Source organism: Myotis daubentonii, chromosome 15, assembly GCF_963259705.1.
Source record: "Myotis daubentonii chromosome 15, mMyoDau2.1, whole genome shotgun sequence".
Classification (NCBI taxonomy): Eukaryota; Metazoa; Chordata; class Mammalia; order Chiroptera; family Vespertilionidae; genus Myotis; species Myotis daubentonii.
This window is the reverse complement of record NC_081854.1, coordinates 40,946,625-40,971,068: the sequence shown is the minus strand read 5'-3', so window position 1 is coordinate 40,971,068 and position 24,444 is coordinate 40,946,625. Positions and strand designations below refer to the sequence as shown.

The window sequence follows — 24,444 nt, the reverse complement described above, 5'->3', positions numbered from 1 at the left end:
TAGCCTCAGGGGTACAGATTCTCAATAAGGCTGACCTTGATCCGTGGCCAGACACTCATCTCTCAGAATGTACCCAAAGGACCATGCTTGGATTTCCAGGACTCAGTCTGAGGCAATTTTCTGAAATAGACTGCTTAAACCAAGATCAGGAAAAAACCAGTTTCATTGTGGTTAATGTTCTACTTTTAATGGCTATATAAGAAAATCCTTTAAAAAAAATCATTTCCCATCTTCTTAATTCAAGCGTTTTACAGTTAACAATTTACAAACTGAACTGAAATACTCATTCAATGCTTGTTCCAGCTGATCCCAGAGAATTCAGACACTAAAAATACAATGAAAATTATTACCACAAGTTATAAGTTAATAAACTGTCAGATAAATGTAAGAAAATGATTGTGTAGGGGGGAAAATGACATATTCATCCTTATCTACAAATTAGTAAGAATAATGGTTGAATATTATACAATGTGCCTCTAAATTATTTTACTTTTTACAGTTATGTTATTTACATACATTCAGTAATAACTGTCCTCCTTCTTATCAGACTATAGTGGAAAAGTAAGTACCATGCCAAAAGCTTCACTTGATTCATAAGCTAAACCTACAGGTAAGGAACAAGGACTGTGTTTCACACGTGGGCCTTGCCTATTACCTGCTTTATTGCCTATGGGATCCCAGCCTCATATGTAGTAAAAATGTCAATGAACAATGACAAACTTGGGGACCTCAAAGATAGAGGTAGAGGTGAATTGGTTGGTTTCTGGTTCCTGAGCTTGGGAGACAAGCTGATCGGGAGGGGATGGGGGACAAAAATCCAAATCTAAAACGAAGAAACAGAAAAAAATGAAACTAGACCACCAACTTACACCATACACAAAAATAAACTCAAAATGGGTAAAGGACTTAAATGTAAGATGGGAAACCATAAAAATACTAAAGGAATCCAAAGGCAACAAAATCTCAGACATATGCCGAAGCAATTTCTTCACTGATACTGCTCCTAGGACATTGGAAACTAAAGAGAAAATAAACAAATGGGACTACATCAAAATAAAAAGCTTCTGCACAGCAAAGGAAACCATCAACAAAACAACAAGAAAGCCCACTGCATGGGAGAACATATTTGCCAATGTTATCACCGATAAGGGTTAAATCTCCAACATTTATAGGGAACTCATACAACTTAACAAAAGGAAGAAAAACAATACAATCAAAAAATGGGCAAAGGACCTAAATAGACACTTTTCAAAAGAGGACATTCAGAAAGCCACGAGACATATGAAAACATGCTCAAAGTCACTAATCATCCGAGAAATGCAAATCAAAACAACAATGAGGCATCATCTCACACCTGTCAGAATGGCTACCATCAACAAATCAACAAACGACAAGTGCTGGAGAGGATGCGGAGAAAAGGGAACACTCGTGCACTGCTGGTGGGAATGCAGACTGGTGCAGCCTCTATGGAAGACAGTATGGAGTTTCCTCAAAAAGTTAAAAATGGAATTCCCATTTGACCCAGTGATCCCACTTCTAGGACTATATCCCAAGAAAACAGAAACACTAATCAGAAAGGATATATGCATCCCTATGTTCATAGCAGTACAATTTACCATAGCGAAGATCTGGAAACAACCTAAGTGCCCATCAGCAGATGAATGGATTAGAAAACTGTGGTACATCTACACAATGGAATACTATGCTGCTGTAGAAAAGAAGGAATTCTTACCATTTGCAACGGCATGGATGGAACTGGAGCGCATTATGCTAAGTGAAATAAGACAGTCAATGAAAGAAAAATACCACATGATCTCACTCATTTATGGATAATAAAGACCATTATAAACTGATGAACAAAAATAGATACAGAGGCAGAGCAGCATCGAACAGACTGTCAAACTACAGCAGGAAGGCCAGTGAGGTTTTGGGGGCGGGAGGGGGGAGGTAAGAGATCAACTGAAGGACTTGTATGCATGCATATAAGCATAACCAATGGACACAAGCCACTGGGGGGTAGGGGAGGCCGGGGGAATGTCAAGGGGGGGCGGGGGGGGGAGGAGACATATGTAATACTCTTTGTAATACTTTAAGCAATAAAAAAAAAAAAAGAAGCCCATGTGGGTAAAAAAAATAAAATAAAATAAAACGAAGAAACAAGAAAACCACTTCTGGCACATAAACGTCAAGTACAACCCTGGAGGTTTTACAAATCTCAAGAGAGAAGTTAACTTTCAAGCCTTAGTGTATGTATGGTTTTAGTTTTGCTAACCATACCAAAAAGATGAGTGTGCCTATGAAAATAAAGCAAAGCATTAAATTAATGATGCTGAATCACAAAATTGCTAAGCAAATTTTTGTGGTTAAATCTCTGACCTTCCAGGCAGAGGCTTGACCACAAGGAGGAACTGTAGAGCGAGGCTGACTCCATGCCCTGCATCCTTTTGAATAAGTGGGCACACACATCACATGCCACAGTCAGAGAAGAAAAACAAACAATAAGAAACACTACACTCTGAGATAAACCAAAAATAATAGAGTCACCCAAACACATGAACCTTGAGCATTTCTTGTAAGCTAAAGAATCTCTAATAGAACAACTCTGTTCCTGACTTCTGCTGTTTTTCCACCCCAGATAGACTAATGGTAAACTGGTAACCTTAACAATTCTGTGGGCTCTTCTCCTTTCCTTATATGTCTGCTGTGCTTTTTCTTTGCTGAGCCAGTCCTTCTGAAATCTGACTTCCTGGCAACTTCTTTGTCAGTAAACTTCTTTTCCTTTCTAAATGCTTTTGTTTCTGACTTCCTTTCACAAGGGGAAAGGAACAAAGTCCAAGAGTCATCAGATACTAGAGGCCCGGTGCTAGAATTGGTGCATGGGTGGGGTCTGGCCAGCCCTCCCCAATGGGGGCTCATCAAGCCGGCCGGCAGGGGGGAGGGGCCGCAGGTGGTTGCCATCTGGCCCCGCCCCAATTCGGGTGTTGAGGGCTGACTGAGGGCAGGGCCAGTCAGGGGGAGGGGCTGCAGGCAGTTGGCTGGCTGGCCCTGCCTCCGATTGGGGCGTTGGGGGCCAATTGGGAGTGGAGCCGGCCAGGAGGGGGAGGGCATCAATCGGGCTGGTTGGCTGCCCCAGTGAGCGTCATAGCCACCGGTCGTTTTGGTCATTCCGCCATTCTGGTCGCTGGGCTTTTATATACATAGATATGCAACTATATCACTCCTACTGGTCTACATAACCAGGTTTACTTGCTCAGCTGCCCAACAAGCACATGTACCCCTGAAACACACAGACTGCGCCAACATACTGTAGCTTTTCTTCAGAAGAAAGTGTTGCCTCACAAACACAAACTGATGCCTCACAAACACAGCTCCCCAACTTCCCCACTGGGGTACCACTCACCTTGACAGAATTATCTTGACTGGAGGTAGCAAGAATGTGCTCGCTGTCTGGGTGCCAGTCCAGGCCGTGGATTTTGGACAGATGGGCTGCTAGATATTCCACTGCTGTACTAGGTTTCTGCAAAAGACCAGCACATTGTATTGTCTATTTAGAAAAAACTCGAGTCTACCACATAGTCTGCAGGGTGATGAGCGGGGATACAAAAATGCTAGATACGGTCTCTATCTTTAAGAAACCACTTTGTTTGGTTTACAACCAACAACAACACTTATTCTGCTCTCCTTCACCCATGCTCTGTATATGGCTCTGGGAGTCTAATCTCTTTCCACTCCAGCCCCTGACAGGCTTTCATGAAGAATACGAGATAGTGGGGGCTTTTCCCCATTAGTATTATGGTCTGCAATTCTTGCTCCCCTTCCTCAGGATCACCCAAGAAGAGGGGCTGTGATGTCCAAACAGATCCAATGTCAATCCTGAAAACTTCCAATATATATGTGACCAAGACCCCAAAAAAGAATGAACACACATCACAAAAGAAAACACTACACAATTAATAAGCATATAAAAATAAACAAGCTCAAAAGGAAGCCTCAAATAATACATAAAATATGTTTAAGCTATCAAATTAAAAGATACCTATAAATAATACTCAATGCAGAGTCTGCATTTATCACTGCTGGTGTATATATAAAATACCAAAACCTTTGGGGCGGGGGGGGGGGTGGGGGGGGAGGGGGGAGGATCAAGAGACTTAAAATTTTCCTTTCTCAAGGGAATATTCCAAATTCACAGAAAGCTTTAGATACAAAAGATGTTCATCTTGGAATTTCATGGAACACCAGAAAACCAGAAACAATACAAATAGTAATGGGGAATGATTAAAATTTTTAAATCAATTCTAGTACAGCTTTCTGATACAATATGAAGCAGCCATTAAAAGTTATACTTAGAGCCTGGCCGGTATTGCTCAGTGGTTGGGTGTCAGCCTATGAACCAGGAAGTCGAGGTTCGATTCCTGGTCAAAGCACATGCCTGGGCTGGGAGGTTCGATTCCTTGTGGGGAGCATGCAGGGGGCAGCCAATTAATGATCCTCTCTCATCACTGACGTTTCTATCTCTCCCCCCCTCTCCCTCCCTCTCTCCGAAAGCAATAAAAACTTGTTTTTTAAGTTATACTTAGAGTGCTGGCTGGGGGAGTCAGTTTCTTGCAGCAGCATTCTGTACACCAAAAGGCTGGGGGTTCAATTTCTGGTCAGGGCACATACCTAGGTTGTGGGTTTAATTCCCAGTCCAGGCACAAATGGGTGGCAACCAATCGATGTGTCTCTCTCACATCAATGTTTCTGTCTCTCCTACTCCCTTCCACTATCTCTAAAAATCAATAGAAAAATATCCTTGGGTGAGGATTAACAACAAAATTTAATAAATAAATATTTCTAAAATAATTATACTTAGAGATTATAACATGAGGAAAATGTAATGTTAAGTGAAAAAAGTATATATAACTACATATATGATATGATAAACCATGAAAAATGAAGACGGAAATAAAATATCAAAATGTTAGCATTTGTCTCTGGGTGACAGGACTATGAATGATTATTTTCTTTTTATACGTGCTCTAAAGAGCATGTATTAGTGCAGTCTCCAGAACTAGCCTCCCTGGGTTAAAATCCTAGTAACAAACTGTGCCTACGTTTACTCATCTGCAGAACAGGGATCACAATAGTACCTACTTTAAAGACTAGTTATAAAGAGAAATAAACCAATACACATAAAGTTCTTTTTTTAAAAAAAAAAATATATATTCCATTGACTCCCCACAGAGAGGAAGGGAGAGAGATAGAGAGCCAGAAACATCGATGAGAGAGAAACATCAATGAGCCAATCAGCCGCCTCCTGCACGTCCCCGACTGGGGATGCGCCCACAACCAAGGCGCATGCCCCCTACCGGATCGAACCTGGGACCCCCAGTCCACAGGCCGACGCTCCATCCACCGAGCCAAACTGGCTCCGGCTACACATAAAGTTCTTAGAACAATGCCTGTGCATCAGAAATGTTTAGTAAATGTAAGTATTATCCGTCACACTGATAATACACTCCAACATCACCACTGATACTGCACTTTTTTAAGCCTCTGAGGCTGGCTGCCATCAGTGCTGCTCTGACACGAGAAGTGCCAGAGAAATAAAACCAACCAGCTTTACAATCCATCTCAGCAGAAGTCTTAAGTTATTAATAGCCAAAAAGAAAGTTAAAACCCCTTAAACCAAATAGATAAAAGGCTTGCTGGGGGAAGTCAGGGTTATTAGTGGACCAATCAAAAGACTAGGAAGGAACAGTTTGGCTGTATGTACTTCAAGATAAGGCACACAGGCTGGTGCCATTTGGGGCTCAGCCCATCTGGTTTTCCAGATGACCTAATAAACTTACAATTCTTTATTAAAAAAAAAATAAGGAACACAGGTACTGTTTTGGCAGAGATCCTGGCTAAATACCAAAGTGTTTCTTTTGCCTATGACTCTGAAAGCATTCTATAGCAAATAGGGATTCACTACAATTAACTTAACCACACATTTCATTTAAACTATTCACTATATGTAAATGCTATGCTAGTGACAAAAAGAATAAACCCAGTCACCACTTTAAGAAATAAAGAGGGTGGAAGAATGACTACTACCAGACTGGACTAAAGGGACAGAGACAAAAACATACGGAAGATACACCTGTCCAACCTCTATTTATAAAATCTCCTTCTCCCCTAAGAGCTACTAAGGCTGAAAGCTTCAGCCAGCACATGACTTCCCCAGCAGTCCTGGCAGCCAATCCAGCAGACCCCCAATCTCTGCTTCATTCCCTCTCCACTGTGCAACTATAAGACCTTACTTCCTGCTAAGAGGGAAGGGAGCAGGGCAGCCAGAAGCAAAACAGACTTTCCAGGCAACACCAGAGTTGGGACAGACCCTGAACAAGTTTCAGAAAAACTCAAAGTAGGTGCTCCCCGAAAGGCTGAGGATCTCCAGCCTCGGACTTCACAGAGCAGGAAGTAGTGTTTAGACCCCAGATCTTACAGGAGCATTATTGCCCAATCCTCTGGCAGTTAGATACCGTTGAGGCCCTCTCCCTGCATCATTACTGTCCCTCATGTCAACATACCAAACGTCCTACATACTTTCCATTACAACAGCAGTCAAGGACCCCACACCGCTTCCTGCTTGTCAGTTACAGGAGCTGTTGAAGGGAGAATACATGGTCTGCAGGCTCTTTTGGGGCTGATGAGATAGCTAGGCCTAAGGGAAGATTTGTGCAACTGAGTACCCCGCATCTCAGTCATTTACACCAGAGATATCCAGGATGGTGTATGTTCCAGAACAAACAGTTTTTGCTTTACAATCTGGGGCAGTTGATGATCTTAGAATAGTGTTGGGTCTCCCAGGATTGACCTCCTCAATGATACACTCACTATTATTATCAACTTTACTTTAAAGATAAGGAAATGGAGGCTTGGAGATGTTCAGTGACTCATCTGATATCATACTTAGGAGACAGCAAACTGGGACTCTAACTTCAGAGACCAAGTTCATTGTCTTAACCACTGATCATATGCCTCACTTCCCTACCTTCCTTCAACGCCAGTTTGATCAGGAAGCAAAAGATCATCTGGTACTGTGGTCTGAAAATGTCAATTTACCACACTGCACAGGCACGCTAGACTCTCAGACAAGCCTTGCTACTCACAACATCCTCGTCCTACCCTCTGGGAGGGATTAAAGGCCAACTGGGGGAAAAAGAGAGATTACTCACCCGCTTGTCCCATATCCGTACATCCCCATCGTGGCTGGTGGCAAGGCAATTAGCATTTTTTTTATTCCATTTGACCTGTGAAGCACCCGCTGCAAAGAAAAATCAGGGTAGAAAGCTGCTGACCTCAACACCTTTGGAATCAGAGGACAGCATACCCAGGGGAGCTGGATAATGAGCTCTGGGTAAAATAAACACAGAATCCTTCAAGTTTCTATACATGCACCAACTCCACCATAAAGAGAACATAAAGCCAAAAAATAAATGAATTAAATAACACATGGGAACAGGATCAGAGTCACCTGATAACTTCACTCGGGGAAAAAAATCTACAGGTTACCTCTGAGCAACATCAGCAGCATCTACAGGTTACTGCTCTGAGCAGTTTCTTAGAGAGCAGACATTGAACGTGGCTATGCTGGTTGGTAACTGACTCATCACACAACCTGGCTCTTCATCACCTCAATGACCAGGATTGCACTCCCAACCTCAATGCCTGCTCCTTCCCTGTTTTCTTTCCTCCTTTCTTTCCTCCTTTCCTCCTTCCTTTCTTTCTTTCTTTCTTTCTTCCTTCCTTTCTTTCTTTCTTTCTTCCTTCCTTCCTTCCTTCCTTCCTTCCTTCCTTCCTTCCTTCCTTCCTTCCTTCCTTTCTTTTCTCTCTCTCTCTCTCTCTCTCTCTCTCTCTCTCTCTCTCTCTCTCTCTCTCTCTCTCTCTCTCTTTCTTTCTCTCTCTCTCTCTCTCTCTCTCTCTCTCTCTCTCTCTCTCTTTCTTTCTTTTTTGGAGGGACAGTGTTGGCAAAACAAAGCTCGGATGAAAAATAAGCTCTAGTGTTGCCCAATTCTGCCCTCAGAGGGTTGTGTGCACCCCCCTCCACCACCCCATCAGTGGTTAGACACCGCCACTGGCCCTGCACTGAGTCAGGGAAAGGGAACACCCAGGCACTGTGTGGACTCAGGCCTTCCCCACTCTGCAAACACAAAGAACAACCACAAAAGACCTACTACTTAAGAGAGGCGGCACACTGTAAGATGGCAGAAGAGGTTGAGAAATGGGAAAAACTGGGGCACAGCAGCAATGATAGCTGACTCTTAAAAATAATCAAGTTACACCGAAACCGGTTTGGCTCAGTGGACAGAGCGTCGGCCTGTGGACTGAAAGGTCCCAGGTTCGATTCCGGTCAAGGGCATGTACCTGGGTTGCAGGCACATCCCCAGTAGGAGATGTGCAGGAGGCAGCTGATCTATGTTTCTCTCTCAGCGGTGTTTCTAACTATCTCTCTCCCTTCCTCTCTGTAAAAAATCAATAAAATATATTTAAAAAAATAAAATAAAATAAAAATAATAATAATCAAGTTAAGTTAAACCAGAACCAAACAATGGCCCTCCTTCCCACCTCTTTTTGTTCTTGCTTAGATAACACATGATATTTCTGCTTTGACATCTCTCCCTTTGGGTGGGTGTTTATTATTGGGGATACCATAGTAGATCCAGGGCTTTGAAGAGCAAGAAGTCTGGAGAAAAGCAAGGACTTAGAATCTAACAGGAAATAGAGATAAGGCCCAGAGTTATCCTTGCTTGGTTTTGGTGAGGGTATTTTTTGTTTTTGTTTTTTTTCTTGAGACACAGGGCATCTTAAGTCACCTAAGAATAAGTGGTGAAGACCCGGTTTTTTTGTAAGAAAGCGTATCAGCTAGAGAAAGAGTAAGAAGAGCCCGTTCCATCTCCTCGTGACAGGACCTTGATGCCAAAAGATAATCCTGATGATTAGGCTTCATCCCTGTGAGTAAGGTTTACCAGTTCTACACCCAAGTTTGACTCTCAGAAACTGGTGGGAACCCTCCACAAGAGCCCAGTGCAGAATCTCAACAATAGTTCATTCCAACTGAGCAATGAAAACAGGTAGATCAGATTTCAAAGACGCAGTGCCTCCATATTAAATGAAACCATGGGGACACAATCAGCATCATCTAGAATGTAGGGAAACCACAGGACAAACAACCTGGTTTCTTCAATAAACAAACTGCAGAAAAAGAAATACAAACCAAAAAAGGAAAAGGAGAAGAACCCTACCAATTAATAAAGATGAGAAGTATATCAACCATTTGCAAGTATGGACTTTACTTGGATTCCGATTCAAATAATTGTAAAAAAAAAAAAAAAAAAAAAAGTAGAAAGAGAGACAGACAGACTGCTGGGGAAATTTGAATACTACTCAAGTTTATGATGATAATAAAAAGCTATTGTTAATATTTTTAGGTATATTGACAGTATATAATTATGTCTTTTAAAGGATTCTTTTGTAAAAAATACTTAATGAAATATTTGTTGATGAAATGAAAGAATACCTGGGATTTGCTTCAAAATAATCCCAAAGAGGATAGGGTGGGCGGTGGGACAGTGGGTAGAGGTCAAGATGAAATAAGACTGGCAGTATGTTGACAATTGTGGATGCTGGATGATGAACACAAAGTACTTCACTTTATGCTATTTTTATACACATTTAAAATTCTCCGCAATAAAAAGTTTAAAAACAAATCAATTTGGTTCCTGTCCTTGCGTTCTGAAATAAATTGCTGACTACAACTCAATAGTCCTGACTAACTTCTAAGAGCAATCTGAAGCAAGTCCTTTGCAATATGGGCCTTAAAATTCCACCTAGCCACAACAAAACATGGGGTGTGGACAGTCAGTGTGAGAGAAAGAATGGAAGGAATAGAATAAAGACAAACAGAAGGAATATACACTCACCTACAGCAGACAGTGCAATGGCAGGCTTCCTTGTGTCTCTGAAATATAAAAGTCAGAAATCAAATGCCCAATTCATATGCCACCACCCACTTGGTGCTTTTCACCCTCTGCACATATTTCTTCACTTTCCTTTCAGTAGGTACTTGGAGATCAGTGGGAATGTGAGAGCCTTAAAAAGAACATAAAGAGCCCTAGCTGGTTTGGCTCAGTGGCTAGAGCGTCAGCCTTCGGATGAAGGGTCCTGGAATCAATTTCAGTCAAGGGCACATACCTTGGTTGCAGGCTTGATCCCTGGCCCTGGTCAGGGCACATGGGGGAGGCAACCAATCAATGTGTCTCTCTCACACTGATGTTTCTCTCTGTCTCTCCCCCTCCCTTCCACTCTCTCTAAAAATCAATGGGAAAATATCCTCCAGTGAGGATTAACAACAACAACAACAAAACACACACAAAAAAGAGCACAGCATGGCCTGGGTGACCCCGATGTAGGAGCAGAAAAAGCCAAAAGAATACCTTCCTGGTGTCATTTTTCCTAATGGAACAAGGGGACAGTCATGGAGGGGTAACTCTGCAAGAACCTTACCAAAGCATTTCAAAGGTAAAGTAAAAAACTACTCTGGGTGTTCACGACAGCCAAGAGGTGGAAGCACCCAAGTGTCCATCGACTGACGAGTGGACAAATGTGATATTTACATACAGTGGGACAGTATTAGGCCTTAAAAAGGAAGGAGAGCCTGTCACATGCTGCAACATGGATGAACCTTGAGGACATTACACTAAGTGAAATAAGTCAGTCACAAAAGGTAGAAGACAGGCCAGGTATTGCGATATGACAGGTCTGACAGACCAGTGAAAGGGATTCTTAGGGAGCAAGGGTGTGTACGGCTGACGTCACCGGCATTCCCTGCAGGTTAGCACTTCAAGGTGATTGAAGCTCTCTTTTTTTAAATTGAATTTATGGGGGTGACATTGGTTCACAAAACCATATAGGTTTCAAGTGTACAACTCTAAAAAACATCATCTGCGCACTGCGTTGTACAGTCCACCTTTCAATGTAAAATGTCACAAAGCCACTGCCATTTGGGAGCAGAGCAGCCTGGGGAGGGCAAAAAGCGGACCATCTCCGGGACTCTACAGACTATACCCACTAGTTAGTCACCTCTGTTATGGTAAAGAAAACTTTGCTTTACAAAGGGAGAGGGGAAGTGACATTTATTAAGAACTTACACAATAATGTGGTAGGCCTTATGGGGGATGGGCACGGATCCAGGGTGGAGGAGGTCAATGGGGTGGGTGGGGGAAGAGGACATCTGTAATACTTTCAACAATAAACTTAAAAAAAAAAAAAGAAGAACTTACAAAGTGCTCTGGCCAGTGTGGCTCAGTTGGTTGGAGCATCAGCCTGTACACGAAGGGGTGGTGGGTTTGAATCCCAGTCAGGGCACATACCCAGGTTGAGAGTTCGATCCCCAGTCAGGGCATGTGTGGGAGGCAACCCATCAATGTTTCTCTCTCTCTCTCCTCCTTCTCCTCCTTCTCTTCCTCCTCCTCCTCCTCCTCTCTCACACACACACTATTCCTCGAAGAAAAGTAATTGAAAAATATATATTAAAAAAAAGAACTTACAAGGCGTCAGGCCTGGACCAGGTGCTCTTTACCCCATGAAGAGTATCTCTACCAGGTGGCTCTCAGCCACCCTCACAGATGGGGACCTGAAGCCTCCCAAAGAACAAGTAAAGAGCTGAGCAGATGTGTCCTGTAGCACTGCCTGCAGGAGCAGCTGTGTGTCTGTGCCCATCAAAATTCCCCCGCCATCACCTGCCACTTCAGTAAACTTCAGCCTGACTTCCAAATGCCACAGAATCTCCCTAGCTGCCGAAGACCATTTTGCAAACCACTGTGACAGGACTGCGTGCAGAGAAGTAAGGCCCCTGGGGACAACCAGTGACTGACAGTGAACAGCACCCCCACTTCCTTAGCCCTCGGGGTGGGATGCCTCTGAGGAGGGAGTTTTACACTAGCACCTAGCAGCCCGGTAAGACTGAGCCTCACCGGTTCGCAGTGGTACACAGGTGGATAATGCGCCCTCTCTTTGTGGCCTTCCCCAGCCTGTCTCTTCTCCATCCCCTACCGCACTTCTTTCAACTCCTAAATAATGTATCTGCAAAGTGTCCCTGTCTCAGGGTCTGCCTTCCAGGGGGCACCAAACTAAGATGCCTGATCTCTAAAATGAAGCTACCAAGTTATGCCACAACCACGTGGTTATGCCTCTTCATTGCTCTTACTTGATATCCCAAATGTAGATGTAGGTGTCCACAGAGCTGGTAACGAGGAGATCCGGTTCAAACACTGCCCAGTCCAAGTCGCTGGGAACACAGAATAATAAAGAGAGAGAAAATTCAGAATCTGGTTCCAAAGCAGTGGCAGATTTAGTCTCTGGTGGTTTTGGCTGGGCATCTCCAACGTTCTTTGGGAATGAACAAGACTTAACTGAGCTCGGAAAGAAACATTCAGGTCCTTCCCTGTCATCTCCAGCTACCTTACACGTGCTCCGGAACAGAAATGGAGTATTTCAACTTAAAACACACATGCACGCACGCACACATGCAGGCACAGACTGTACAGATAAAACAAGGAAAATTTTTGACTTTTCATTTTTGAATCAGACTCCACTACAGGGACAGTGAGTAAACCCAACGTCCCTTAGCAGTGGCAAGCTGCCATGTTACCAGCAGGCCTCTGGTCCCCTACTCGTGCCCTCGCGTCTAGAAAGGCGGTTACTACGTGAACAGTTAGCAGAGGCAGGGGTCTAGCCTTTCCTATCACTTCCAAGTCCATTTCACCACCCCTGCACTCCCTGCTGCTACTTCCCAGAACAAGCTTTCTCCACCCAGAAACAGGGACCCAGGGAAGGGTGGCTCAGGGGACACTCCAGCGGCCACTGGAAGGCCATCAGTGGAAGGGAACTGCGTGTCCGGACGATGGACTGCGAGGCAGGAGCTCTATGTGGGGACTCACATCTGCTGGAGGAAGGGCACAGGCTGCTCCCGGATGTCTCTATTCCTGGCCACCGCAGACTATGACCTGAGGGATTATGGCATAACTTCCCCTCCTGTGTTAAAGTCAGCTTTAATCCTTACTCTGTACCTGTCTAAGTATTTTCTGGGATCAGGATTAATACCACATGAATGCTGGTTCCTAAATACCAGTGTTTTCCACTGTGAAAGTCATCACCTCAGGACAAGCTAACGATCTAAGAGCCACCCAGGGCCAACGCAACACAGAGAATCAAGCTGGGGGAGGAGGTGGGTGTTTTCATCTCTCTCCCTAGGGAGCTGCAGAGGGCTGGTGCCTACCTGATTACACGAGTATGGCCCTGCAAGGTTGTGCCAACTTCCCCACAGCCGTCTTTCCACTTATAGAGGTCGACCCGTTGGTTACTCTGAAAAGAAAAAGGGAAAGAAGGCATCAGCATATATGCTCTCACCCCAATCTGCTTAAGGCCAAGAAAGGGAAGCCATGTCAAAACCAACTTGCATGGCAAAGATCCTACAGCCTGAGCATGTGAGTTAAGGGTACTGGAGATGGCCCCAGACCACTAGAGGAACCTCCTCCCTATTCTGAAGGTCACACACCCATTTCTCTCCACTGCTGGCACACCAGATATTTTTAGCTCACTCTTCCCATTATCAAGTGCCTAGAGTCAACCTACCATGCTTTAAAAACACAGATGCACAAGAAAAAGAACAGAAACACCATCAAAAGGGTGTCAGAGAAGGCAAAATTACACAAGACTCCTTAAAACAGGCCTATATCAAATTTATTTATTATTATTATTATACTAGAGGCCCGATGCATGAAATTCATGCAAGGGGCTTAGCCTTCGCAGCCCCTCGCAGCCTCGGCCGGCCCTCACAGCCTGGGTTGACCTTCGCAGCCCCAGCTTCATCCAGAAGGTCATCCAGATGGTCGTTCTGCTGTTTGGTCTAATTAACATATTAGCTCTTTATTATATAGGATTTTTTAACCCTTACCAGAGGATATTTTTTCCTTTTTTTTTTTTTTTTACAGAAAGTGGAAAGGAGAGGGAAAGACAGAGAGAAACATTGATGTGAGAGAAACACATCGATTGGTTGCCTCCTGTAGGAGCCCTGACCAGGGCCTGGGCTGGGGAGGGACTTGCAACCAAGGTACATACTCTTGACGGGAATCAAACCCGGGACCCTTTTGGTCCACAGGCCAACGCTCTATCCACTGAGCCAAAGCAGCTACGGCTCAAATTTCTTAAAGACTTACACAGAACGACACAGAAAAACGGGCCAATAGAAACAATAGTTACAACAGGAAAAAAGAAGAAGAAAAAAGCTTTGATCAAACTATATTTCACTTAAAAACACAACAAACCGGCAAAGGCTCGTAAACTATCATGAGTTTATGAAACACACTGATAGTGAATAAAGGTTACTAACAGGCTGTTTAATAATATATAGATGACTGATTTTCATTTTAGTTCAGAGTCATACAGATGGATAACATTTCAAGATTTTTATACTGAAATGCCTGATTCCAATTCTAAATTGGTAAGATTCCTGTGAAAAGATTAGGATTCAAAATAGCTTCCTATGGGACTAAGAGTGAAAAGAAATTCCCTTCATCTTACAATATTCCCTGACATTTCCAAAGGGTCTGCTCAATGAACTAGGAACATTAACAGACGAGTCCTCTGGTCTTTCTCACCACACTATACACTGGGTGTCATCACCCATGTCTCATATATAGATGAGGCAACTGAGGCTTAATCAACTGATGCTCAAAAAAAAAAAAATCAATAAATTGAATTTCATTAAAACTTTTATGTATCAAAGGACATTATCAAGAAAATGAAAAGGCCCTGGCCAGGTAGCTCAGTTGGTTGGAGCGTTGTCCCAATGTGCCAGGATTGCAGGTTTGATCCCCAGTTGGGGCACATATGGCAGTCAACCAATAAATGCATAAATAAGTGGAACAACAATCAATGTCTCTCTCTCACTCTTTCTCTCTCTCTAGAATCAATCAATAAAATTTTTTTTCAAAAGAAAGTGAAAAGAATCTGCGGAAGTACAGTAAATATTTGCAAATCATACATCTGATGAGGGTCTAGAGTCAAAAGTATATAAAGAATTATTACAGCCCTGGCCAGTGTGGCTTAACTGAGTATCATCCCATGCACCAAAAGGTCGCCAGTTAGATTCCTGGTCAGCGCACATGCCTGGGTTGCGGGCTTGATCTCGGTAGGGGGCGTGCAGGAGGCAGCCAATCAATGTTTCTTTTTCTCTCTCCCTCTCCCTTCCTCTCTCTCTCAAAATCAAGAAAAATATTTTTTAAAAAGAACTATTACAATTCAAAAGCAAAAAGACAAACAACCCAATGCAAAAATGGGCAAAAAACTTGAATAAACATTTCTCCAAAAAAAGATATACAAATGGACAACAGGCCCATGAAAAGATGCTCAACATCATTAGTCATTAGGGAAATGCAAATCAAACCCACAGTGAGGTACCACTTTACCTAGTACACTAACTAGAATGGCTATAATTTTTTTTTTAATTTAAATACAACAGGAAGTAACTACTTTTGGTGACAATGTGGATAAAATGGAACCATTATGCATTGCTGGTGGGACTGTAGAACAGTTCAGCCACTGTAGAAAACAGTTTCATAGTCCCTCAAAAAGTTAAGCACAGACTTACCACATGACCCTGCCATTCCACTCCTAGATACATATATACTAAAAAGAAGTGAGCCCAACTTGTGTGGCTCAGTGATTGAGCATCAACCTATGAACCAGGAGGTCACGGTTCGATTCCTGGTCAGGGCACATGTTCGGGTTGCAGGCTCAATCCCCGGTAGGGTTGTGAAAGAGGCAGCTGATCAATGATTCTCTCTCAGCATTGATGTTTCTATCTCTCTCCCTCTCCCTTCTTCTCTCTGAAATCAATTTTTAAAAAAGAAAAAAAAAGGAAGAACTCCTTCCTTTGAGTGAAGGGCATACGGCATCTTCTGATCCCTCTGAAAGCACTGAAGGTCAACCACAGCTGAGCTCACTAGTTCCCCTCAAAACGGGTTTCAGCATCACTGGCTAGTGACATTGCTGCTAATGAAAACAGGTTCTGATCACACAAAGAAATGGAGGCCATCTACCTGTTTCCCTTGCAAATCTGGATTCAATCCTTAGAAACACAAAGTCTGACACCTATGGTACCAATAAAACCTTTTCATATACATAACCTCTATCTTCCTTTTAGAACCACCCACACCTCTTTTCCGCCTGAGAAATGAGAGTTATATTCTCTTTCCTACATAAGACATACCCCTTTCGGCCCCAGACCACACATGTCATACAGTCCTTAAATAAACTCACCGAAGCTGCGAAGTAGTGTGCAAAGCTGTCATGAGGATTCCACTGCACAGCGCCAATGTCCCACTTGCTCTGGCGAGAGATCTTTCGGTGACCTTCGAAAGGGGCATCTAGATTAACGATGTATAGGAACCGGCGGCTAGGAGAACAACATATCATGATGACACTATAACAGCATTAGCATTAAGACAGAAAAGCACATTTAGAATTACATATGATTTGCGAGCAGTGCTCAAAAAACCCAGGCATACTGACCATTTATCTACTCTGAAAGGCATGCCAGTGCAGGAGTAACTACGGTGGCTCTTAGACAAGCAGGAGCATCCCTGTGCGTCTTCCTCCAGAGATCGTCTTCCCCACCACATCCATGAAAGTCTGACCTCTTCCCACCACACTCAGCTCCAACCCTGCCCCTCTCCCAGCCTTTCCCAATGCCCCAGCGCGGACAGTCACTGCTTCTACATTACTCCCAATATGTGGTTTGCATTTTGACTGCAGCCTTTATCTCTGTTGCAGAACTACTACTGTTAAGGCTCTCGTCCTGAACCAACTAAGTGTTTGGAGTATGGACCAAGTCTCGAATATCTTGATATGCCCAGAATCACTAAGGCGCAGTGTTTGCCATGCTTTAACAAATGCGTGTTAAATTAAACACATCACTTATCACTTAGCCAAATATCCTGTAGAAAAATCTCAATTTCCCTTACAAGTCATCTACCTGAAAGGGAAACTAAGTGAAATCTAACAGGAGGGGAAATAACAACAACAAATAATGAAAATAACATATTAAGTGTCAATAATGTTCAAGGTACCAATCAATATAAATGAAATGAGAACAGGGATGTCCTGTGTTCACTTATTTTTCCTTTTTTTGGCGTGTAAATTAATATTTCAGCAGCCATCAGCTATCAATTATTGTTAGCACTCCAAGCCCCTGGATATCAATGAATATAGGTGGGCTCAAAAATGAAGAAAAAGATTAATAGCCCCTATTCAAAAAAGATAGGAAATGGAAAGTTAAAATGGCATGGAAAACTAGCAGAAACCCTAAGAAGGATAGTTAAGGGAAAAGAAGGAATGCATAGGTAGGACACAAATTCCACAGAACTTCCGAAACTTCTAAAAAAGTTGCTGCAGAACAAAGATCTAGAACCTCTGGCCAGCTGGCATCTTACCATTAGAACAAAAAACAGGAAAAGGCTAAGAGCTAAACATATGAGGTGCCTGTCAACAGGGGAGTTCAGAGATATTCCAGAGCAAATACAGGACAGAAGATAAACATACGCATTTATCTTCATTCCCCTTTAAAGACCCATTAAAATAAGAATCTATATATAATAATAAAAGCATAATATGCTAATTAGACCAGACCTCCTTCCGGACCACCTTCCGGACGAAGCCAGGGGTGCAAGGGAAGCCCAGGTCTTGGGTGCCAAAGGGAAACCAGTGCTGGCAGCTGGGGGAAGGAAGGCCTACTCTTGCACGGATTTCATGCATCAGGCCTCTAGTATACCTATAAGAAAGACAGCTCTTACCTGGAAAAAGTTTAACTCTAGCTTTGGAGGAAAAAGAATGGTCAAGTTTAGCTCATGGAAGACAATTGGGCTAGCTGGTTTGGCTCAGTGGATAGAGCATTGGCCTGCAAACTGAAGGGTCCCGGGTTCGATTCCAGTCAAGGGCATTAGCCCGGGTTGTGGGCTCAATCCCCAGTGTGAGGGGTGCAGGAGATCAATGATTCTCTTCTCATTGATGTTTCTATCTCTCTCTCCCTCTCCCTTCTTCTCTGAAATCAATAAAAATTATTAAAAAAAAATTTTGCGCCAGAAGACACTGTAGAAATAAGGTAGTTCAATTTATTCATGATGAAATCCAATTCCTTCACAAGAAAACCAAGTCCAGGGAGGCAACTAAAATGCCATAATCAATGGCACTGCCAAACGAGAACCAGGATCCCCTCAACCCTAGTAACTACCTGTTAAACTATACCAGCTGGCATCCTTCTGAAGAGTCCGTGCAGTAAACAGAGAACTGCAATTCCAAGACCAGTCACTAAAATTTCAAAGGAATTTTATTGCTTACCTGTTAGAGCAGAGACAAAAATAACTGCAAATAATCCCTACCAGTCCCCCTGAGGTCAATAGCATAGCAGAACTAAACCCTATGATCGTAACCCTTAAATATAAGAGTATTTTCTAATTTCCCAGAAACCTCTTAATTTTCTATCTGTTCCCAGAAGTCATGGCAGACAAACAGCAAGCTCACTCACCCAGAAAGCACTGCATGCTGCCCGAGACAGTCCACAGACATTGCCGTTGCCTGTGAGAGAGAAAACAGACTTAGTTCTGCTAGCAAAGGCAGCTCAGGTTGGAGAAGACAGGCATGTAGTCAGTCACCGTGGGTTCTTCCTCTTCCCATGGCTAAGGCATTCCCCAGGTTTTATCCCTTTTTAGTTTTATCCAAATCTCACATTCACCTTCCACAATAGGGCAGTTGTTGTCTGTTCCTTCAACACCAGGACTACTCACAACCAATACTGGCATATTCTAAATTGAGGAGACAGAAGTCCTAGAACCCTTGGAGAATCTGACTAACTTGGAGCAAAGAGAGCTACTCAGAGCCCCTTCCAAGCAAAACCTGACCTGGGACATCATCATCATCATCATCATCATCACACACACACACACACACACACACACACACACACACACACACACACACTACCCATGCCTTTGCAAAGGGCACAGATCCTCAAAGCTGAGTGGCAATGGTAATAGTCAAACACCAGCCCTACTGAATCCAGTCATATTGTTGTTGTGATACCCAGTTTTCACTTAACCTGTGGTTTCTAGTACCATTTTCACTACTTTCTCCTTCCCAGGTCTCCCAATTCCTAGGAAGCATCATCTTTTCAGGATCCAATGTCTAATTCCCAAGAGACCACACCCAATCATGTGGCTGCATTCAGGCCTGGTCGGTGTGGCTCAGTTGGTTGAGTGTCATCCCATACACCAAGAGGTCACCTGTCTGATTCCTAGCCAGGGCACATGCCAGAGTCTTGAGCTCATCCCTAGTAGGGGGCATACAGGAAGCAGATGAATGATGTTTCTCTCATTGATGTTCCTCTCTCTCTCTCCCTCTCCCTTCCTCTCTCTCAATAAAAACATTTTAAAAAATGGCTGCATTCAGGCTAAAGCATGAAGCTGTTTTTAATCATGGCAGCTACAGCCCTAAATTCTCTTATTTGGACAAGTTCAACTCCTGCTGCATTTTCAGGGCATTATCTGAATCGGTTTGTGCCACTGTTTAGTTATTTAATGCTCTAAGTTACTTCTAGAAACCATCAAGAGAGAGTCCACATGCTGCTGCTACACTCACAAATCACCAGAAATTCTCTTCCTCACTCTCACTGGTCTCATTAATGGGTTTCTCCCACTCAAACACCCTCATGAAATATGTCATAGGTAATATTAGGGACAAGAAGCCAGAGTGCTCTCGCTGGAGGCTAAAAGTGTTTATTATGCATCCTTCATTCCACTAGAGTTACGAGCAGAAAAAAGCCCTACTGGAAAGGCAGGCAGTGAAATGAGATGTCATTTCAGAACTCTACTGTGTAATTTATAGATTAAAGGTATGAAAGAAAGATGGGGCCTCCAACCCTCTCCCTCTCCCCCTCCCTTCCTTCCTCTCTCTCTAAAAGTCATCAACAACAACAAATATATTTATGTGTGTGTGTGTGTGTGTGTGTGTGTGTGTGTAGTTTTTAAAAATCACCTTAAAGGAAAAAAAAAAAAAAAGAACAAAAATCACCTTGATATTTATCATAGCTTTAATCATAATTGCCAAAAACTGGAAAACACAAATTATGATCTATCTATACACTGGAATACTACTGGGCAATAAAAAGGAAGAGACTAAATAATATGTTCAAAACTTGAGTAAATCTCAAAAGCACTAGGTTAAGTGAAAGAAGCCATACTCAAAAGGTAACACACTGGCCCTGGCCAGTTTGGCTCAGTGGAAAGAGCGTGACCCCAGGACTGAAGGGTTCCGGGTTCGATTCCGGTCAAGGGCATGTACCTCGGTTGCAGGCTCCATCCCAGACCCTGATTGGGGTGCATGTGGGAGGCAACCAATCGATATTTCTCTCTCTCTCTCTGTCTTTCCCCCTCCCTTCCACTCTCTCTAAAAATCAATGGAAAAGTATCCTCAGATGAGGATTAAAAAAAGGTAACACACTGTATGTTCCTTGTGTTACAGATGTCACATCAGCAAGCTACCAGAGGATGGGAGTAAGGAAAGGAGGCTGGCTACAAAGGGGCATGAGGGAGTTTTTTAGAGTAATAAAAATGTTCTATATTTTAATTAGAGTAACTACAGGACTACATACATTTGTCAAAACTCATCAAATTGTACACATGGGAGGTAAATTTTATTGCACATTAATTATACCTCAGTAAACCTGGATTTTTAGAAGTCACTCTAGCTATTTGGAGGATGTATTAGATGAGGGGGGAAAAGCTGGAGTGCAAGGAGAGAAGTCCCAGAGTATGTCCAACGACTTTGGACATCCTGAGTTTGAGCTATCTCACAGGTGCTGAAGTAGAGCCATTCAGCAAAGAGTTGAGTTCTTTGAGTCCAAAGTTCCTATCATCATACAATAATCATATCCTGTAGTATTTTTTTTTAATTTATTTTTACTATTGAGTTAGAGACCTGTTAACATTCCGCCACCTGACCTCTCTTTGAGAGTGGAAACTATCCAATCTCCACTACACTTTCCAATACCATAGCCAATAGTCACAAGTGGTTATTTAAATGGCAATTAATGAAAATTTAATTAAAAATACAGTATCTCAGTTACACTAGCCTCATTGCAGGTGTTCAATGGCTACATTTCCATCATCACTGGATGGTGTTGCCCTAGAAGATTATATCTAATTTTCTTATAGTGCTAACACTCACTGATTTCAGGGACCACTTCAGAGTAGCTGCCAAGTAGCACAGGTTCTTCACTATTCACTGGTGACAGTAACATCTCAAGGCACTGTTTTACAAAGTGGATGATGCCTGCATAAGCTGTTAAAGAGCTTCACCTTTCTGGCTGGGTTTTTTCACTGAAAAACCTAACAGCTTTAATTTTTTTAATGATTTTTTAAAGAGGAGAGGTTTTAAAAAGCTTATTGTTTGGGCTTTCTTTTCCGAAAGACAATATTAAGAGTTTCAACTTTTTGTTTCTACATTAATGAAATAGTTCATGAAATGGGTCCCTACCCCTCCTAATTAGCACCAGATTCAACCACAAAACCATGCTAAGTCATGCTAAGCTGTATCCTTCCAACTGAATAGAAAAATCAGAAAGAACAGAAACTCCCACAAGGTAGTTAAATTACCCAATTTACTTTGTCTTCTTACTTTGACAATGGCTGTTTCGGATTAATTATTTGATACTACTTCATAGCATCCTAATATATGTGTCAGCACTCTCTCTGTGTAGGTCTCTTCAATTACATTTCTATAGAGAAGTAGGGGTGAGACTGCCTGGGTTTCTCTGAGAATTAAAGGGTTTACAGATTAGCAGCTTCCAAATTAGCAGGTTCAGAGGTACCATACATGATTTTTCTCTTAGTCCCCAGTGAAAGCAATTAACAATATGGATAACAGGAATATGGTTTTTTCCGAGTCTGGCACCTCCCTTGGGAGAGCAGACACCATGCTGACAGTGCTAAGTGGTTCAGGTTCCTTTCATCAGGATGCGGCTACTCAAATTCTCCATGGGAACTGTGCATCAGAGAGCACCAAAGAGCAAATTGGTGGGTGGCTCCTTCAGAAATTGTCTTTATGGAAAAATGGGATGGGGTTTTAGAAAGAAGAAACCATATCATCCCTTGTTATAATCCATTTTCCCTTCAGAATAAATCACCTGAATATCAACACAGTGCCAGGCACAGTGCGCATCTGGCCACAAGAGCTCAATAAATCCTTGCTGAATAAATGAGTGACTTGAAAGCCCGGCACACAAAAGGTATTCCAGAAATCTATATATATAAAACCCTAATATGCAAATAGACTAAACAGCAGAACAAACAACTGTTCACTATGATGTGCACTGACCACCAGGGGGCACGCGTGGAACATGGCGGGTGTGGGCCACGGCAGGATGGTGGAGCAGGTGAGCAGAGATGCCAGACCAAGCCGGGTGCCAGTCGCTGTCATCAGGGTGAGCCTCTGGTGGTTACTGAAAATTCTTTTCTCCCGTGTGCTGCGGTCCCACCCGACACTAGCACCTGCTGCCTGCGTTGGCCCTGCTCACACACACTGCTGGCACCGGCCCCAATCGCTCCTCACCATCAGCGTGTGGGAGCAGTGGTGGCGGGAACAGGGCTGCCAGCAGGCAGGGGACTGGGGGCCATGGCAGGAAGGGGCCAGGCAGGAGCGTGAAGAATGGGCCGAGACCTGCCCCTGTGCTCACCGCAGCCTTATGGCCCACAGTTTCTTTCAAGGTGCACGAATTTGTGCACTGGGCCCCTAGTATGTGAATATCACTCAGACACAGTCCTAAGTGCTAGGGAAGGGGTGGGTGGGTATGATATTTACTGAGGAACAACTCTATGATAGGCTCATACAGTATGCAGGGTAGTGTAATGAGGCCAACAAGAGTTCCGGGGCCAGATATCTGACTTGAGTTCAAATCCCAATGTGGCCACATAATGGGAGGCCTTAGTTAAGTCACAGGATCAGGCAAACCAGGATCAGCTTCCCCATTTGGAAAAAGGGGATAACATCTATGCATCATGTGTCGTTCTTTCATGAATTAATGACAGCACAGCCTGGCATATGGAAGGCAGGAAATAGAAAAATGGTAAAAATCCCTAGTAAGGGCTAACATTCTTCAAGGTTTACCTTGTGCCTGTCACTTGCCACACATTCTAACTGTATGACCTCCAAATTCTCATGCCAACCCTATTAGGTAGACATGATTCACACTTTCTCACAGGTGAGAATAGTGCGCAGAGGGTGATGACAGGCTAGGGACTGAGCTGGGTTCAACCCAGGCAATACGTGCAACGCGCACACTCCTATTCACTCACTATACGGGATTTTCCACTATTCGAGCATCAGCAACCATTTAAAAGTTTAGGCACTGAAACAGGCACTTTGCATTCCGGTTTTTTTTAAATGAATTCCACCCCAAAATCCTGTGAGGTGAGTTAAGTTCCATTGCCGAAGCTCAGAGTTCTGCGACTTGCCCAAAGTCACTAAGCGCGGCCCCCAGCCTCGAGGAGCAAACACCTAGTTCACCACCCTAGCCTTGGGGAGCCATCCCTCGTCACTCGCTTGTGCGCAATCTCTGCGCTTCGGCGTCCCAAGGCAGACCTCACTCCCCGTACCCCCGCGAGTAACCCCAAAATCGTGTTCGTGCCTGCCCTAACCGCCCGCTCACACTCTCAGGACTGACAGCTCCCGGTCACCGTCTAGCTAGCTCATCTCCACAACACCGGCTGGAGGAGCCGCCCCGCCAACCCCGAGACGGACCCGGCACCGTGGGGGAGGGGAACCGGGAGAGCGCATGCCCAGAAGGCTCCATTTGGCCCCCGGCTCACCTGGGAGTCGCGGAACTCCACCACCACATTCTCGCTGCTCCATCGTGCCGCCATCTCCCACCCGGGTCCTCCCGGCCCCCAAATCCGCTTTCTCGGGTTCGGGGAGCCCCACGCAGCCCGCAAGTGAGCCCTGCTACGCCACACCCCCCTCTGCCGAACTGCAAACCATTGGCTATTCCAAGCATTGACTCCGCCCCATCTTCCAGGTTCCTCCAATTGAGGCACTGCGCCTACCGGAACAGGCACGCCCCCTCCACTTCCGTCACTCGACCGAAATCACACAAGCACCTCGCGACTGCTGACACACGCCCCCTGCCGCAAGATCTGTTGGGAATTGTAGTCTCAGGTCGGAAACCCTTGGGTAACCCGGGTAGAGCTCACAGAATAAGGTTTGGTCGAGGTGAGGCACATGCTGTCCTCCCTGTCTTCTCGCTGGTGCCCCCGGTAAAGCCTAGGATGTCTACAAATCAAAGCCCAACGTTCGTGCAAACCAAAA

At 43.9% G+C, this 24,444-nt stretch overlaps 1 protein-coding gene across 8 annotated transcripts in view; it reads right to left on the bottom strand.

The window, feature by feature from the left end:
- Window positions 1-24,093, bottom strand: part of WDR59 (WD repeat domain 59) — a 71,299-nt gene extending 47,206 nt beyond the window's left edge. For 6 of the 8 annotated variants that reach the window (XR_009448876.1, XM_059667445.1, XM_059667444.1 and 3 more), the window contains exons 1-8: window positions 23,949-24,093; window positions 18,614-18,663; window positions 16,351-16,486; window positions 13,307-13,392; window positions 12,236-12,316; window positions 9,951-9,988; window positions 7,206-7,294; window positions 3,401-3,517 (exon numbers count right to left, since the gene is read on the bottom strand). Coding sequence is in view for 7 of the 8 variants with exons in the window: in XM_059667445.1 (XP_059523428.1) it covers window positions 3,401-3,517; window positions 7,206-7,294; window positions 9,951-9,988; window positions 12,236-12,316; window positions 13,307-13,392; window positions 16,351-16,486; window positions 18,614-18,663; window positions 23,949-24,002 (651 nt within the window). In the remaining variant the exon portion in view is untranslated. The remainder of the gene's footprint in view (window positions 1-3,400; window positions 3,518-7,205; window positions 7,295-9,950; window positions 9,989-12,235; window positions 12,317-13,306; window positions 13,393-16,350; window positions 16,487-18,613; window positions 18,664-23,948) is intronic. The other 2 variants (XM_059667447.1, XM_059667448.1) reach the window with 2 other exon arrangements.
- Window positions 24,094-24,444: the final 351 nt, after the last annotated feature.